At 40.4% G+C, this 19,688-nt stretch overlaps 1 protein-coding gene and 1 long non-coding RNA gene across 3 annotated transcripts in view; one reads left to right on the plus strand and one right to left on the minus strand.

The window, feature by feature from the left end:
* The window catches only part of LOC122945452, a 31,776-nt gene extending 21,037 nt beyond the window's left edge, over nucleotides 1-10,739 (plus strand). Inside the window, exons 2-3 of the long non-coding RNA XR_006391118.1 lie at nucleotides 6,553-6,661; nucleotides 9,860-10,739. This is a non-coding gene — a long non-coding RNA (uncharacterized LOC122945452). The remainder of the gene's footprint in view (nucleotides 1-6,552; nucleotides 6,662-9,859) is intronic.
* RBPMS (RNA binding protein, mRNA processing factor) overlaps nucleotides 1-19,688 on the minus strand; it is a 238,605-nt gene that overhangs the window by 46,710 nt on the left and 172,207 nt on the right. Inside the window, exon 6 of one of the 2 annotated variants that reach the window (XM_044304512.1) lies at nucleotides 16,056-16,183. The exons of the other annotated variant lie outside the window; for it this stretch is intronic. Within the exon in view, the coding sequence (XP_044160447.1) occupies nucleotides 16,056-16,183 (128 nt within the window). The remainder of the gene's footprint in view (nucleotides 1-16,055; nucleotides 16,184-19,688) is intronic. 2 annotated transcript variants of the gene reach the window in all.

The raw sequence follows: 19,688 nt of genomic DNA on the forward strand, positions 1-19,688 counted from the left end.
AAAGTGCTTTTAGCATTACATCACAAAATTTAACTTTTTGCACACAACCTTTAGCAGTGATTCACTGGGTCACTGCAATTTCAGTTCTCCACCTACTTTTCGAATGAGGATGACCTTTCAGATAACCCTTCTCTGTGCAGCAGAATCATAAACTGAGATTGATCTGCCCTTCCATTAAAACAAAATGACCTACTGTTTAAATCAAGTTAAACATTTCTGTAGAATGTTTGGTTAGTTTTTTTTTAGTTTTTTCTAGTTTTTTCCATGTCACTAACTATATTTAAAAAAAATCCTAAAGTCTTGCAATTTTCACACTGGCTATTAAGGCTACATTCACACAACAGTAAAAACGTGACAGATGTTATTCTAATGGCCATCACACATTTTTACAATCAATTAAAGTCTATGGGGCTATTCACATGGCCATTTTTAATGGCCAGTGAATAGTGGCGGTCAAGAAATAGGACATGTCCTATTTTTAGTCATGTTCCCCACTACACATTCCCCACTGAAATCAATTTGACCATTTTTAACGACCCCATAGACAGGCGTACAGCCTTTATAAAATGGGTACACTACTGAAAAATTGCCTTTTATGGGTTAAAATAGAAAAAAAAATACCACACCCACTTGCATGCGCAGAGACAGTCGCTCCTATCTTCATGAAGGAGGACCTGCACTCCCAGTGTGATGATGTCATTACCATGTGTGCCCCTCCGTGATTGCTGGGAGCACATGGTGAAGAATGACTGTTCCTGTGTGTGTGCAAGTGGAGAATGACTGTCCCTGTGTGTGTGCAAGTGGAGAATGACTGTGCAAGTGGAGAATGACTGTGCAAGTGGAGAATGACTGTGCAAGTGGAGAATGACTGTCCCTGTGTGTGCGCAAGTGGAGAATGACTGTCCCTGTGTGTGCGCAAGTGGAGAATGACTGTCCCTGTGTGTGCGCAAGTGGAGAATGACTGTTCCTGTGTGTGCGCTAGTGGAGAATGACTGTTCCTGTGTGTGCGCTAGTGGAGAATGACTGTCCCTGTGTGTGCACAAGTGGAGAATGACTGTCCCTGTGTGTGCAAGTGGAGAATGACTGTCCCTGTGTGTGCAAGTGGAGAATGACTGTCCCTGTGTGTGCAAGTGGAGAATGACTGTCCCTGTGTGTGCAAATGAATGAGGTGAGTAATTGTGTGTTGTTTTTTTGCCATATTATTGGCAAAAAACTATGGGCTACCATGGGGGGCATTATTACTGCCGGGGGCCACTATGGGGGACATTATTAATGCTGGGGTTTACTCTAGGGGACATTATTACTGCTGGGGCGACTACGGGGGACATTATTTCTGCTGGGGGAAACTATGGGGGACATTAGTACTGCTGGTGGCAACTATGGGGAAAATTATATACAGTGCCTTGCAAAAGTATTCACCCCCTTGACTTTTTTCGTATTTTGGTGCCTCACAACCTGGAATTAACATGGACTATTTGAGGATTTGAATAATTTAATTTACAGAACATGCCCACAACTTTGAAGATGTTTTTTTTTTTTATTGTGAAGCAAACAACAAATAGGACAAAATAACAGAAAAAGTCAATGTGCATAACTATTCACCCCCCTAAAGTCAATACTTTATAGAGCCACCTTTTGTGGGAATCGCAGCACCAAGTTGCTTTGGATAAGTCTCTATGAGCTTGCCACATCTTACCACTGTGATTTTTGCCCATTCCTCCTTGCAAAACTGCTCCCGCTCCTTCAAGTTGGATGATTTGCGCTTGTGAACAGCAATCTTTAAGTCTGACCACAGATTTTCTATTGGATTGAGATCTGGGCTTTGACTAGGCCATTCCAACATTTACATGTTTCCCCTTAAACCACTCAAGTGTTGTCTTAGCAGTGTGTTTGGGGTCATTGTCCTGCTGGAAGGTGAACCTCTGCCCTAGCCTCAAATCACGCAGAGTGGTACAGCTTTTGCTCAAGAATATCCCTGTATTTAGCACCATCCATCTTTCCCTCAACTCTGACCAGTTTCTCAGTCCCATCCCCACAGCATGATGCTGCCACCACCATGTTTCACTGTGGGGATGGTGTTCTTTGGGTGATGTGATGTGTTGGGCTTGTGCCAGACAGAGTTTTCTTTGATGGCCGAAAAGTTCAATTTTAGTCTCATCAGACCAGAGCACCTTCCTCCATACATTTTGGGAGTCTCCCACATGCCTTTTCGCAAACTCACAATGTGCCTTTTTGTTTTTAGCTGAAAGTAATGGTTTTCTTCTGGCCACTCTGCCATAAAGCCCAACTCTATGGAGCGTACGGCTTATTGTCGTCCTTTGTACAGATACTCCAGTCTCTGCTGTGGAACTCTGCAGCTCCTCCAGGGTTACCTTAGGTCTCTGTGCTGCCTCTCTGATTAATGCTCTCCTTGCCCGGTCGGTGGGTTTTTGGTGGGCGGCCGTCTCTTGGCAGGTTTGCTGTTGTGCCATGTTCTTTCCATTTGGTTATGATTTGATGGTGCTCCTGGGGATCATCAAAGATTTGGGTATTTTTTATAATCTAACCCTGACTTGTACTTCTCAACAACATTGTCCCTTACTTGTTTGGAGAGTTCCTTGGTCTTCATGGCAGTGTTTGGTTAGTGATGTCTCTTGCTTAGGTGTTGCAGCCTCTGAGTATATGTAATGACAGATCATGTGACACTTAGATTGCACACAGGTAGACATCATTTCACTAATTATGTGACTACTGAAGATAATTGGCTGCACCAGAGCTTTTTATGGGCTTCCTAACAAAGGGGGTGAATACATACGCACATGCCGATTTTCTGTTTTCTATTTCTAAACAATAGTTCTATTTATATATTTTCTCATTTCACTTCACCAACTTAGACTGTTCTGATGCATCACATAAAATTCAGATTAACAAAACATTGAACTTAAGGCTGTAATGTAACAAAACACGAAAATACTTTTGCAAGGCGCTGTATACTGCCAGGGGTTGGGATTTAAATAAAAAAAAGCCAATGAAAATCATCAATTTTTAATGGCCGTTTTTAAAGGCTGTTAAAAATAGATTCAAAACAGCTATTAAAAACAGACAGACGGACAAAAAATGTATGCAAAAATGGTTGAAAAATGGCCATGAAAAACTGACAGTGTCATGTGAATGTAGCCCAAGCCTAATAATATTGAGACTTCACTATTTAGCAGTCATCTTATTATGCTCAGAGATTACAATGAGAGATAACACCTATATATAGGTAACATAGTATCCACCATTGACAATTGGTGTTTGTCAAAGCTTATCTACTCCCTCCTGACCCCTGCATAGATCAGAGAAATCTCTTCCAGAAGCCAATGAGTCCCCTCCAGTGTATTGTGTCTATGGCCCATGTGTGTGCTGTATAGCATATCTCTAATTGCTGTTAACAACAGCTCCAGTAAGATAGCTGAAAGTAATAACACATCAGAAAAAGACACGTGTCACGATCTGGTTAAAAGGCCCTTTCCATTGCCCGATGTTCTGGCAGATTATCGCTAATGAGTATCCGTGCAAACACTCGTTAGCAATATTCTGCGTATGTAAAGGTGCCGCCAAATAACCAATGAACAAGTGAAGCGCTCTTTCGTATAGAAACCTAAATCATCATTTGCTGGCATGCCATCTATATTCTGCTGCCGGCAAACAATGATTCAGCATGGGGAACGAGCGATGGCATTAGCTATTGCTCCTCCCCATACTGTGGAGGGGATAGCTGCATGTAATAGTGGCAGTCTCCTCCATTGATGAGCAGGCAATAGTCAGGAGGGAACGCTTCCTTCCCGACAATCGCTACTGTACAGTACATCGGGCCATGTAAAGGGATCTATAAAAGATATTGGAGACACATTCCATTTATGAACTTTATCTTGCTGCTACAGGACAGTATTTTATATTTAATTTTCAGTGGCATAGTACTGACAAAATTTAAAATAAATCAGGCAAAATAGTTTTCTCTGAATAGTAAGATTAGAAAATTTTCTGATATGCCACTTTCACATGGTCAGTAATTGGTTAGCATTTTTCATCAGTATTGAAAGTCCAAAACACAGGCACAGCTCTTTCCATTATAATTTCTCTCTGTAGGTTTCACCTCTGGTTTCGGCTAACAAGTACTGATGCATAATAATGACTAAATACTGATTGTGTGCAAGTGGTCACAGAAGTACACCTACGATATAACCCTTTCCTGGAGACTTTCTGTTTTTGCGTTTCCATTTTTTACTCCCTTCCCTAAGCCATAACTTTTTTATTTTTCCCTTCACATAGCTGTATGAGGGCTTGTTTTTAGTGGGACAAGTTTCTAATGGCATCAATTAATATTGCATACATTGTATACAATGTAGTGGGAAGCTGGAAGAAAATTCCAAGTGACGTGGAATTAGATAAACAATTGCAACGCCGACACAGTTTTATGGGCTTTGTTTTTACAGCATTCCCTATGTAGTAAAACTGACCTGTTAGCTTCGGTACAGCGATACAAAAAACTGTTTTTCATTGCATCGCCATATTCTGAACCCCATAATTTTATTGATGGCATTTTAGAGTTTGCATGACTTTTTGATCACTTTTTATACAATTGTTTTGGGGAGGTGAAGCAATGAAAAAATTGTGAATCAGCCATTTTGATTTTTGTTCCAGTGTTCACTGCACAGGTTAAATACATTTTTACCACACTGTCTTGTTTCATTGGAAGAGAAGAAACATGAATGCTGCCACCCGACAGGTGAATATAGTACATCTTATGGTACCATAGCATCTACTCAATCCTATATTCACTAATATGTTAATAGTCTGACGTAGCAGAAGAGGTTTTGCATGCTTAGGCACCAGGGCCTGGATGCAACCAGTACATTTGCTTGTCCTCTATGACCCCACCCAAAAAATAGCTGGTTGTGCTAATGCAATAAATAGATTTATTGAAAAATTAATACGGCCACACAGTCTAGTTTCCGGGTGAGGTTTATGTGGCCAAGATCAGGAGTGGATTGTAAAAGTATATAAAGTATTAAGGGCAGACGCGACTTCTCTTTTTTTTTATTCACTCCTGACTTTGGCTTCCAAAACTGCATCAGGAAACCTGACTGTAGGTAACGTCATTATAGTTCAGGTTTGACAGACCTCTGAATAGTAAATCTGATAGCTGCCCAGTAACAAATGCCTCATTCCATTATTGGTAGATTTTCCTTCAGAACCATTAGAAAAACAGCTGTGGACATCAGAAGGGTTCAGACTTATGACTTTCTCAAAAATAGACATAAGAAATGCTGAACAAAACTGAACATTAGAGGACAACTCAATGGCGGGCAAGCTCTTTTGATGTCGAAGACTAGGGTTTCAACATGTACCCAATTACTCGGGCTCCTGCCGTTCATTATGATAGCTGTCTGATGGATAATCAGTAATTACATTCTTCTGTCTCCCCTTTTCCATTAATCCCTGCTCTTTATAATACAAGGCCTATTCTCACTCCCATATGAGCAGTTCTCAATGCAGCACTGGCTGTCCACCACACTCACCATGGTTCTAGGCAGATCCATGCAACAAACAGTTATCATCTTTGTGCCAAAACCTTTCAAACACACTAAAACTGAAACCTTTGGAATCGAAACCGTTCCTTTGCTTTGTTCTCCTATCTTTGGAAGGTTCCCTTGCAGAGATCCAACTGGAGAAGTCACTTTACAAGCTAAAAATCCTGGGAAAAAAGTATGCAAAATGTCTCTCCTCCAAAAGGAAGAAAACGGTCTTTCTAGTGCCATTTATTGATAGCTGCCGTGTATAGTAAGCCAATGTTGCACACATTAAAGCGCCTTGACACATGAATAGAGATATCAGCAACATTCATATCAGTTACAAGTGATTGTCTCTGATTTGACCTAGTCATGTTTCAAGGTTTAATGGATCATAAATTGACTTATAGGGTAGTTTTCCTATAGGTGGCACTAGAGAGCCTGATTTCTTCCTTCTAGAGGAGATCTAATTTGCATACTTCGCGGTATGGTTTACAGGGACAGGCACAAATAACAAATTTACATTTGATGTATTATCCAGTAGGCATCCTCTACTGTTTTAACATGTAGTAACAGTATTGGACTATATGTATATGCAATTGGAATTTATTGTTTTTCATATCTATTACCGTTAGTTAACCATTTTAAAGTATAGAAGGGGTTGTATTTTCTATCAGTTCATTAATATTTAACCATAGTTTCCTAGAAAAGGCCACAGGCGGGTCAGAGCAGCATGGATCAGTGGTCACATAACTTGATTTCTTACAAAAGAACATTGTGCAGCCATTACTCCTGTCAAGAACTTCTAGTTCTACCTAAGACAGACATAAATCTAGTGAGTATAAAAGAACATTAAGCTCTGTCAGGATGTCACCTGACTGATGGCGATATACTTTGGGGAATGCCATATTGCTTATTTGCTGAGAAGTTTCTTTCCAGATATCAAAGTGAAATTACCTTGTATCTGTGCTTTCTTCAGTGTCCTTTCATCCTGTTCACTAAACCGTATAATACTTAGGAGGAATGCTGACACAAGCTTCGCAGGCCAGTGAAGGACTTCTTCATCCTTCAAGTCTTGTCAGGTGCATGAATGAGCCTTTACGACGAAGGATGTCTATGATCAATTAGTACGTATCTACTGCTAAATATCCAAGGTATCTGAAAAAAACCATGAGGGCTGTATATGGAAAAATATGTATGACAACTTGCCATGATAAGAATTCTAGATCTGTGCTGTTCAGGCTTTATGCACCTGATTTGTTTTTTAGAATTTTTTAACAGGTTTTCCAATATTTTTTAAAAAAATTGCCAGACAGCAGGGAGCTACGGAAAATATGATCCCAGATGGCTCGAATAGACAGAGATCCAGTCTTATCAGGAAGGAGAGGGAGAGGCTGGCAGAGGAAGTAGGTAGAGCAAGGGTGCACAGAGTGGCTTGGGCCTACCACTGGTGCACTTAACTACACTTCACTTTAAGAACAGTTGGCATTAACCAACTGCATGTCATGACTTGCATTATTATTGTTTGTCCAATATTCTTTTTAGGTTTCCATTAACGCACCCTTTTTCCAATGGTTTTCCTTAGGCCCTCACCTGCCCCCCACAGACTAGTTCAATCCTACGGCGGCTGCAAATACACGCAAGTCATCTCCACTAAACCTTTTTCATGTGAAGCCCATACCAGTACATCACAGTTGTACCAGGCCCATCCCCATTATGCCTCATCCATATTTACTCACACCATAAGATATGTTAAACTGATTTGTCACATATATGTGATACCCCTTCTGCACACTAATTTGTCATATCAGACATTCATCTAACCATTGACCATTCTTATTAACTGATCCGTCATTAGGACCCAACTTCTACAAACACTGATTACTTTCTAACAGCGCTGATCACCAGAAGTACTGTCATAAACCTTCATACAGCCCTGATTTTTAGATACCTCCATGCCTAGTCTCACCAGCACGCTTAGCCATCACTACCAAAAGCTGATCTCTCCCAAATAAGAAACACCAATTTATCCTATTTTAGACAGTTTATTAACCCAAATCAATGAGAGCGGATCTGCAGTATGGCAGCACCAGAAACTACACAGTGGACAGAGCCTTCTGCTTCTGGCTCTGTCCACTGAATAGTTTCCACTGCTGGCAGCTGCCTGAAACACCTAATCATGGGGAATTGCTAGATGTTGGACCTCTACCAATCTAATATTCAATATCTAAGTCCCGGAATACCCCTTTAAAGTAGTGCCAAATGAATCACGTCATCTCATTCGAGTATAGAGTCCAACATACATACAGAGTCTATAATAAGATTTAGCAATTACACCCCATCGCCTCAACTGTAAAAAATGGGACCAAATGATGCTTTATTAGCCAAGCTGAATGCTAGCTCTTAAAGATGGTGCCCCATCCTGACAACTCATTTCTATATATACATCCTATTAAGACATCATAGACAGGGCTGTCCCATTTTAAACTTCCCTCTAAGTGTCAGAGCAGAGGGGTAGTGCAAAGTATATCTCTCATTATGTTGGACATGCAAAGAGGTATCTCCCAAGGAAGAGAACCATCACCAACACAACCTCTTGGAAGTGGCTCCCTATAAGTCAAAATCTGACTTTCCAACAAGCCTAGGGATATAACCGAGCCATATAGCCATCCACAGACAGCTGTTTCAGGGTACTTGCCCCTTATCAGTACAGAGTAGGATTCTGGCTGGCTGGGTCCATAGAGGAATACTCTCTTTAGGTAGATTCACCTCCCTGCCTAAGAGTACTTTAACACTTGCGGCAAAGTGATTGCATTAGTAAGACTGATCAGGATTCTGATCAGTCTCAAAAATGCCTGATCAGTCAAAAAAAATGCATTGAAATGCCGGATCCGTCTTTCCGGTGTCATCCGGCAAAACCTATCCGGCATTTATTTCTTTCACCTTCTTACCTGCAGCATTCCGGTATTTTGAATGCCGGATCCGGCACTAATACATTCCTATGGAAAAAAGATCCGGCATTCAGGCAAGCCTTCAGTTTTTTTTCGCCGGAGATAAAGCGAGAAATAAACGGCGCAGGCGCAGTGATTTCTCTGAAAAAACTAACAAAAAAAAAAACAGGATGGAAGAAAGCAGGCAAGTCCGTGAGTCAGGTCGGGCTGCATAGAATAAAAAAACAGGAGGATAGCGCGCAAGCGCGGCCACTGCGCCAGTATCGCTGGGATGGCCGCAACTAATAACAACCAGATGTAAAAAAGGCTGAAAAAGAAGGTGATTTATAGAGGAAAGGAGGAGGAATCGCTAATAACATGTATTGGGTAAGTTGCTGGTGGTGGCATAAACAACAGATTTAAGCATACTTGAAAACATGGGATAACCCCTTTAAGGAACGTTAATAAAATAAAAGGTTCTAAAGGGTTAACAAATGATATCAGTAAAATATTGCCAAACACAAAGTATTGCTAATCTGATCTCAGAAATAAGGTATTTTATGTACTATGCACAGATGAGCTTCCTGGGGCAGCTCAGAAGAGTCAATACTTCTGGAATTCTATTCATCTAACATGTTTTCTTAGTTACAAAAATGTTAGAAGACAAACGTACTCCACCTTTGACTCCTTTATAAATCAGTACAAACATGGCAGATCCTGTATTCAAATATCACAAGTGCATCTGAAACATCTTAAATTATGACAAGATTACGGAACACTGTAAGTACGTAGTTTAGGGATTCTGTAATTACTCTGATAAGAAAGCAGGAGCGTTCTTATTTCCCGAAGATGCCTAATCTAAACAGATTTTTTGTGTGGTGGTATCCAGTAAAATTCTTATAGTTTGAAGTCCTGGGGGATCAAGATTCAGAATTCATTAAAAAAAAGTATACAGGATATGTGATAAATATAGGATTGCTGTCAGCTACCTGTCTGGACCCCTGTGTGAATGCAGAAGTAGTGCACAGTGCTCAGCTATCTCTATCAGTCCCCCTGAAGTGAATTAAGTGGTCCATGCCTATGCATCACTGCTTCATTAACACAGGAGGCTTCCTTCAGTTCTCATCATCGATAGGGTTCCAAGCGGTAGGATGCCCAGTGATTATACAGTCTTCAACTATCCTGTGTATAGGGCATACTTGTTTTTAATGAGAAAGTCTCTTTATGCTTTCCCTGTCTGAAGTAACTCCAGTTTAGTGGTTACCTGAAGCTGGAGGGAGATCACTGCATACATACTGTATTTATACAGTCCTCATTGAGTTCATTAAGTAAAGCTACAAAGCATGTAAGAATGCTTTCAAGTGTTAATAGTTGAAATTTTAATTTATTCTGCAGCAGAACAACAACTCCAAACATGCGGCCAATGTCATTAAGAACTATCTTCAGCATAAAGAAGAAAAAGGAGTCCTGGAAGTAATGATAAGGCCCCCACAGAGGCTTGATCTCATCATCAAGTGTGTCTTGCAGTACAAGAAGAGACAAAAGGATTTGAGCAAGCCTATATCCACAAAAGATGTTTGAAACAACCTCCCTGCCGAGTTCCTTCAAAAACTGAGTGCAAGTGTACCCAGAAGAATTGATGCTGTTCAGAAGGCAAAGGGAGGTCACACCAAATCCTCATTTGATTTAGATTTCTCTTTTGTTCATTTGCTTAGCATTTAGCCTTACTAATTGTTAAAAATATATTGACACCTCAATTTTTTAAAGCATTTTTACCTTGCAGCTTTTTTCCCCACATCTGCCCAAAACATTTGCACAGTACGCTACTTTTCTAAAATATCAGAAAGTGACTCACTAACCATGAAAACTTCATACCACCTATAAATCGTAAGTATCCATCATATGTAGATTATACAGAGAACTATTCCTTCCACCAGAATGATTGATAGTCACACAGTCCTGCTCAGAACTGATACTGATCTGCTTTTGGAGGGATCTTGGCCGCTTTAATGATGATGTAGCAGCCATCCATAGTTTTGGCAGGACAGAGATTGTGCATACAGTGGACTACTTGCAGCCTCTTTGGCATGTCTTTTAGTTCTATGCCAAACTACTCTTCCACAGGTTGTTACTGTACTATGCAACTGGCAGCATATATCATGCAGATCACCAGGATCAGACTGGCCTACTAAATACCAGAGGATTCTTCGGTGGTCCCAGTCTATGAAGCCATAATGGGCCCCAAAGGTCCAAGAGAAAGTTGCATTTAGAGCTTCTATTGGAGCCAATTGCTAGCCACTAGGGTTACATAGTTATATAGTTAATACGGTTGAAAAAAGACAAACGTCCATCAAGTTCAACCAAGGGATAGGTAGGGACACGAATCCCAGAAGGGAGGGAGACTCCGATTTCTACATGCCCAGCACTGAACCTTGGGGTACACCACTTATAACCTGGGACCATCCTGAATAGGAATCATTGGCCACAACTCTCTGGACACGGTCCTTCAGCCAGTTTTCAATTCAACTACAAACTATACTTTCCAAGTCTATAGACCTTGCTTTACCTATTAAGAGTCTATGAGGGACAGTATACAAAGCCATTGCAAAATCCAGAAACACTACATCCGCAGCTGCCCCTCTGCCCAGACTATTACTCACCTCCTCATAAAAACAAATCAGGTTAGTCTGACAACTTCTGTCCTTGGTAAACCCATGCTGGTTATCACTTATAATATTATTTATAGTCACATACTCCTGTATATAGTCCCTTAAGATTCCTTCAAACATTTTTTCCACAACAGAAGTTAAACTAACTGGTCTATAATTACCTGTGGAGGACCTTGATCCTTTTTTGAATATGGGCACCACGTTTGCCTTGCGCCAATCACTTGGCACTGTACCAGTCCCTAGAGAATCGTTAAAAATTATAAACAGGGGCACAACAATGACTGAACAGAGCTCTTTAAGCACTCTTGGGTGTAATCCACCTGGACCCAGAGTTTTGTTCACATTTACCCTATTTAACTTCTCCTGGACCATATCTACAGTTAGCCAATTGAGTATATCACTGGATGTACTAACAACTCCGGGACCACAGATATCAGCTCCTTTCTCTTCTTTTGTATATACAGAGCTAAAGAAACTATTTAGGAACTCTGCCTTTTCCTCATCTTCAGTGACTACCCCCCCCCCCTTTACCATTATTTAGGGGACCTACCTGCTCAGACCTAGGTTTTTAGCATTTATATATTTAAAAAAACTTTTTGGGATTTGTTTTACTTTCTTTTGCTACGTGCTGTTTGTTTTGCTAATTTTATCTCCTTTTTGCAGATTTTATTAAGCCATTTGTAATCTTCAAACGCTACAGCTGACCCCTCAGATTTGTATTTTTTAAATGCCCTCTTTTTGTCTTTTATTGCTCTTTTTACAGTAACTAAGTCAGGGGGAGTTTAATTTTAGCTGTTTATACTTGTTACCTAAAGGGATACATTTGTTAGTGCAATTACTCAATGTGGATTTGAAGCTTTCCCATTTATCCTCTGTATTATTATGTGACAGTAGCTGCTCCCAGTCTATGCCCTGAAATGCTGCCCTCAACCCAGGGAAATTAGCCTTTGGGTCTATATATTAGGTTGTGAATCAATCAATGATATAGGAGTTAGGCCTTGAAGGTAATTTCCTCTGGTGCAGCCAAGGAACCCCAGTCTCATGCTGCAGATCACATACTGAATATTTACTAATTATTGATCAAAATTTTAGCAATCACATTGCATGTGCTGCATAAAAACATGGGTTTCCCAAATAAATGTCATACTAACCATTTAAGTAAGTGGAGAAATATCAAACATGACCAGGAAATAAAATGTACAATATACCCTGACATAATGGCTTGCTTTAGGAAAGACACTATGTAATTTAATGGCCAGCTGCCAACCCCAGCAGTAACACCATTTGTCATGCAGTCAAAGGTTATACAGTCGAGGGGACACTGAACACCCCAGTGTAATGCTTTCCTCCCTGTAATAATAATTCCCACTAATGTGGGGGAATTGCTGATTAGCTTATGAGCTATATACTTCACCAAATATGTGAAGGCAACTCAGGCCTATTATGTAGACTTATATATCGGACCAAAGTATTAAACTAAAGATGGCAGTTAAGGTTACAAAATTGGCTTTGCTCATATGTTGAAATCATTTTCTATATCTTGTGCTAAGCCAACAGGGATCTGCAATCATCTTGTTTCCATTCTGAGATATTCAATTACATATAACATTTAAACTAGATGGCACGCCCCAGAGAAGGCAGACTGCGCATTTCTAAATCAGCCCATATGTCCATTTATACAATATCTCATCGTCTATATAATGAAGCTTTGACAGCATGACACAATGTATAGGTTAAGATTATGCATTCTTTCAAGTTTACCAAACGTTATGCGTTTTTTGGATCTTGGCCCAGCCTTGCCTCATGGATTTGTATTTCCAAAAATGTATATATTTTCTTTTTGTGGATGGGTAATAGTCAATGATGTGTTGGACTGATCGTGATTTCATTATACCAATTACCAGGTTAAGCTTCAAACAGTCACAATCTGTCAAAGGTTGTGCATTAAAGGTTGTGTCAATGATTAAACTCTGGCACAACACGGCAAGAGAAAGAACAATGGGGGAGATTTATCAAACTGGTGTAAAGTAGAACTGGCTTAATTGCCCATAGCAACCAATCAGATTCCACCTTTCATTTTTCACAGCTCCCTTGGAAAATGAAAGGAGGAATCTGATTGGTTGCTATAGACAGTTTTCCTTTACACCAGTTTGATAAATCTCCCCCGATCACTATATAGACATATATACAGTCATGTTAAAAAATTAGGACACCCTTTGAAAGCATGTGATTTTTTGTAACATTTTTAATAAAAGGTTATTTCATCTCCGTTTCAACAATACAGAGAGATTAAAGTAATCCAACTAAACAAAGAAAACTGAAGAAAAGTCTTTTCAAGATCTTCTGTAAATGTCATTCTACAAAAATGCCTATTCTAACTGAGGAAAAAGATAGGACACCCTCACATGTATTCCCTCTTAAATTGGCTCAGCTCTCACACAGGTATATCACACCAGGTGCACATAATTAGTAGATCGTTACTCTGCATGTTGAATGAGGCTTGCCCTATTTAAACCTCAGACATTTAGTTTGGTGTGCTCCTGACTGTTGAAGTGAGAGTGAGCACCATGGTGAGAGCAAAAGAGCTGTCAGAGGACTTCAGAAAAAAGATTGTAGCAGCCTATGAGTCTGGGAAGGGATTTAAAAAGATCTCAAAAGATTTTGAAATCAGCCATTCCACTGTCCGGAAGATAGTCTACAAGTGGAGGGCTTTCAAAACAACTGCCAACATGCCCAGGACTGGTCGCCCCAGCAAGTTCACCCCAAGAGCAGACCGCAAGATGCTAAAAGAGGTCTCCAAAAACCCTAAAGTGTCATCTCGAGAACTACAGCAGGCTCTGGCTACTGTTGATGTAGAAGTACATGCCTCTACAATCAGAAAGAGACTGTACAAGTTTAACTTGCATGGGAGGTGTGCAAGGAGGAAACCTTTGCTTTCCAAGAGAAACATCGAGGCCAGACTGACATTTGCCAGAGATAAAGTTGACAAAGACCAGGACTTCTGGAATAATGTTCTTTGGACAGAGGAGTCCAAAATTGAATTATTTGGACACAACAGCAGAGGACATGTTTGGCGTAAATCAAACACAGCATTCCAAGAAAAGAACCTCATACCAACTGTGAAGCATGGAGGTGGAAGTGTCATGGTTTGGGGCTGCTTTGCTGCAGCAGGACCTGGTCAGCTCACCATCATAGAATCCACGATGAATTCTACTGTGTATCAGAAGGTGCTTGAAGAACATGTGAGACCATCAGTTAGAAAATTAAAGCTGAAGCGGAACTGGACCATGCAACATGACAATGACCCAAAACATACTAGTAAATCAACCAAAGATTGGCTGAAAAAGAAGAAATGGAGAGTCCTGGAATGGCCAAGTCAAAGTCCAGATTTGAATCTCATTGAGATGCTGTGGGGTGACTTGAAAAGGGCTGTACGTGCAAGAAACCCCTCAAACATCTCACAGCTGAAAAAGTTCTGCATTGAGGAGTGGGGTAAAATTTCCTCAGACCGATGTCGAAGACTGGTAGATGGCTACAAGAACCGTCTCACTGCAGTTATTTCAGCCAAAGGAGGTAACACTCGCTATTAGGGGCAAGGGTGTCCTATCTTTTTCCTCAGTTAGAATAGGCATTTTTGTAGAATGACATTTACAGAAGATCTTGAAAAGACTTTTCTTCAGTTTTCTTTGGTTAGTCGGATTACTTTAATCTCTCTGTATTGTTGAAACGGAGATGAAATAACCTTTTATTAAAAATGTTACAAAAAACCACATGCTTTCAAAGGGTGTCCTAATTTTTTCACATGACTGTAGCTAAATATTTGGCACATTGTAATTTGGATAAAGGCCACAATATGAAATGCTAGTCTTAGTAAATTCCCTCTTTAAGTAGTACGGAGCTGTAGTATGTGGAATTGTTTCTGGCAAACTCCTTAAAAAAGTGTTATGCTTCCTAGGATGCTATATTATGGAGGTAATTTACCCTAGGAGCACTATGTTATAGCGATAGCTCGTACAGAAGCACCACACAGCAGCACATGGGCTGTCGTAAATCCCTTTTACATGGGACAAGGATTGGTGCAATTATTGGAAGGGTTTGTACGATACTTGCCTGTGCATTGACCCAAGTAAAAGGGCCAGAGGACATTGCCATGTACACGAGGTCAAACTTCTAATACCTATTGGCACTTTAACGATCCTTTCACACGAGATGAGGATTATTAATTATCAGGAAATAAACTCTCAGGATAGGTCATCAGCATCAGATGGGCTCCATCCCTGCTAATCAGCTGTTTGAAAAAGCAGTGGCGCTCATGAAAGCACTGCATCTTTTTCAATGATTACCTGCATGCTGTGTACTTTGGAGCAGTGGCGCGGTGTAATTACAACCGTTCATCCCATTCAAGTGAATGGGAGAAGATGCCATCTAACACCGATGACCTATCATGAGGATAGGTCATCAATACTTGTAGCCTGGACAACCCTTTTAAAGCTCTTTTACACTGGTCGATTATTGATCCAAGGTAGAGCTGCCTTTACAAGCAGCAATCATCCCCTTTAAGTTACAGCATTTAATATATGATACATTGTTCAAATCTGGCATGGTCGCTTCAATCATGCTGAAAGATTTCATGTTAGATTGCCATTGAACAAATGACTACCACTTAGAGATAAATTCCATGTTAAACTGTAGAGAAAATCTTAGGTCAGTTGAGTGAATGGTGTGATATGGTATTAATTCTAGATTTACAAATCAGAGGTGTAGGGTTCCCGCCACATGAAGAGAGTCAGGAGGCATCATTGACCTCCTTGTAGTAAGCCAGTTAGCTTGTAGAACAGTGGTTAGTGTGTGGAGTGCACCGTGGTACCAGGAAAGGGCAGGTGGGATACAGAGTGAGGACGTGGCTGATTGGTATCAATTACCTGGGCATGCAGTGAAGCGGGATAGGTAAAAGCAGGAGGTAGAGCAGGTGCTAGTTCCGCTGGGTAGAGGGGATACGGCGCCCACACTTCAGGGCTACCCGGGTAAAGTGCAGGCACTGTGAGTTCATCTGTAAGAAAAGAATAAGGACACTAGGTTAGTAATAACAATCTTGGAGGACCATAGTGAGAACTGCTGGTTACGACTGGTATGTTTTAGCTTTGTACCTTTTATACGTAAGAGTTAAAGTGGCCCCATAAGGAAAAGTTTTACAATAACATACACTACATATACAGTTATTAGGGATATAAATTATCTAAACATGCAAACAAAGGTTATATTTCTGCTTTTACAGTTATGTATTCCTATAATAAACAGAGCAGGTACCATAAAATCACGTTCTAGTAGACACACAATGATGTTAACAGCTGATGATGCAAAAGTATAAATGGTACAAAAAAAAAACAATATAATAAGCCCTTGAACAAACATGGTGATTGGTTACATAAAACAATTAGTAAAATCAGACACTGGATAGTCTGGATAGGTATCTAGCACACAGTGCTGAAAGTGAAATGAAGAGAAGCTAGGTATGTGCAGTGGAATGGACTACAAGAAGAGGACTAAACCAGTGAGTATTAGACTCAACAAATGTGAACTAGGCTTTCATTCATGACTTTAGCCCTAACTACATTGTCTATTGCTCAAAATAAATCTAAGTATAATATCCATAACTATATGGATGTATCAGTATACAGTACAGACCAAAAGTTTGGACACACCTTCTCATTCAAAGAGTTTTCTTTATTTTCATGACTATGAAAATTGTAGATTCACACTGAAGGCATCAAAACTATGAATTAACACATGTGGAATTATATACATAACAAAAAAGTGTGAAACAGAAAATATGTCATATTCTAGGTTCTTCAAAGTAGCCACCTTTTGCTTTGATTACTGCTTTGCACACTCTTGGCATTCTCTTGATGAGCTTCAAGAGGTAGTCACCTGAAATGGTTTTCACTTCACAGGTGTGCCCTGTCAGGTTTAATAAGTGGGATTTCTTGCCTTATAAATGGGGTTTGGACCATCAGTTGCGTTGTGGAGAAGTCAGGTGGATACACAGCTGATAGTCCTACTGAATAGACTGTTAGAATTTGTATTATGGCAAGAAAAAAGCAGCTAAGTAAAGAAAAACGAGTGGCCATCATTACTTTAAGAAATGAAGGTCAGTCAGTCCGAAAAATTGGGAAAACTTTGAAAGTGTCCCCAAGTGCAGTCACAAAAACCATCAAGCGCTACAAAGAAACTGGCTCACATGCGGACCGCCCCAGGAAAGGAAGACCAAGAGTCACCTCTGCTGCGGAGGATAATTTCATCCGAGTCACCAGCCTCAGAAATCGCAGGTTAACAGCAGCTCAGATTAGAGACCAGGTCAATGCCACACAGAGTTCTAGCAGCAGACACATCTCTAGAACAACTGTTAAGAGGAGACTGTGTGAATCAGGCCTTCATGGTAGAATATCTGCTAGGTAACCACTGCTAAGGACAGGCAAGAAGCAGAAGAGACTTGTTTGGGCTAAAGAACACAAGGAATGGACATTAGACCAGTGGAAATCTGTGCTTTGGTCTGATGAGTCCAAATTTGAGATCTTTGGTTCCAACCAGCGTGTCTTTGTGCGATGCAGAAAAGGTGAACGGATGGACTCTACATGCCTGGTTCCCACCGTGAAGCATGGAGGAGGAGGTGTGATGGTTTGGGGGTGCTTTGCTGGTGACACTGTTGGGGATTTATTCAAAATTAAAGGCATACTGAACCCGCATGGCTACCACAGCATCTTGCAGGGGCATGCTATTCCATCCGGTTTGCGTTTAGTTGGACCATCATTTATTTTTCAATAGGACAATGACCCCAAACACACCTCCAGGCTGTGTAAGGGCTATTTGACCATGAAGGAGAGTGATGGGGTGCTGCGCCAGATGACCTGGCCTCCACAGTCACCGGACCTGAACCCAATCAAGATGGTTTGGGGTGAGCTGGACCGCAGAGTGAAGGCAAAAGGGCCAACAAGTGCTAAGCATCTCTGGGAACTTCTTCAAGACTGTTGGAAGACCATTTCAGGTGACTACCTCTTGAAGCTCATCAAGAGAATGCCAAGAGTGTGCAAAGCAGTAATCAAAGCAAAAGGTGGCTACTTTGAAGAACCTAGAATATTACATATTTTCAGTTGTTTCACACTTTTTTGTTATGTATATAATTCCACATGTGTTAATTCATAGTTTTGATGCCTTCAGTGTGAATCTACAATTTTCATAGTCATGAAAATAAAAAAAACTCTTTGAATGAGAAGGTGTTTCCAAACGTTTGGTCTGTACTGTATATCAGAACCTAATCATGAAACATTAGGCCATGGGTCCTTAGCAGTGCTTGTAGTATATGGAGATGGTCTTTTTTTCTGCTGACTTTGCATGTGTGTTGGCTATATAAAACGACGAGTGGTTGGTTATGGACCTACTGTATGTATGTGACCTTGGAATAATAGGCCAAATATTTTATTTCCTAATTTATAATTATTAAACATTTACTTGTGCTCAATAGATGGCCTATTGATGTTCACCACTGATTAGCAGAAGGAAGGCGCCAGTACTCTCATTCTGGATAGACCATCAACTAGAAATCCTTTAGAATCCCTTAATATGCGCATGCTTTCCTAAGCCATTAAAAAAGAAAGCTCTGTCTGCACGTAATAATATTAATTATGATTTGTTCACTTCCCAGAGATTAAAGTAATGATAAAATTATTTATCGCTGATGAAAGCAGAGTGTGCATACAATAAATGATCATCGTCAAGAGGGGGAAATGTTCCTGGTCTGAAATTTTACAATATTTAGTATATATACTAATGGGAATATCCATCAGATAATAATAATGATTGCTATATATACACAAGCCTTAGGGCATATACACAAATTAGATGATCAGTTCCACCCCTGATGGTATATTTCATGTGGAAAGAAGGATCGGGCAGCTGAAGCTCAACATGCCACTGCCAGAGATGTCTGGCAACAACTAAGATGAATTTACATAGGACTATTAATCGGGACCATGATTGGGAACGAACGTTTGAACAAAACACATGTTCATGATAATTCGCCGACATAAAGGTGCTGCCGATCACCTGATGAACAAGCAAACACCCGTTGATCGGGTGAATTAATGGTTTATGCAGACGTCTAAATCATCGTTTCTGGGCCGCAGATAGTGCTGTGTAAAGAACAATGAATCTGTATGAGGACGAGCAATGGCAGTAGCCATCGCTTGTCCCCATGCATGTGAATATAGCCCTTTCCTCCACCGACGAGCAAGCAGTTATCGAGAAACAACAGTTCCTTCCCAATAATTGCCTGCCCTAATCTTGAATGTCACACAACAGGAAAATGGAAATAAACAAGGATGAACTGTGATTATCCATGTCGCACATGGAAAAATATATTTGTACAATTTTTATTTCATTTTATTCTCGCATTACTACTCTGTTACTACCTCGTTTTGGCTGGACCTTTGTATCGCTGTATCAGATGCTGGCTGCAGAACAAAGTAATGAAATGTGCAATGCCCTAGATAGCTGCTAAT

This window comes from Bufo gargarizans, chromosome 1 (assembly GCF_014858855.1).
Source record: "Bufo gargarizans isolate SCDJY-AF-19 chromosome 1, ASM1485885v1, whole genome shotgun sequence".
Classification (NCBI taxonomy): domain Eukaryota; kingdom Metazoa; phylum Chordata; class Amphibia; order Anura; family Bufonidae; genus Bufo; species Bufo gargarizans.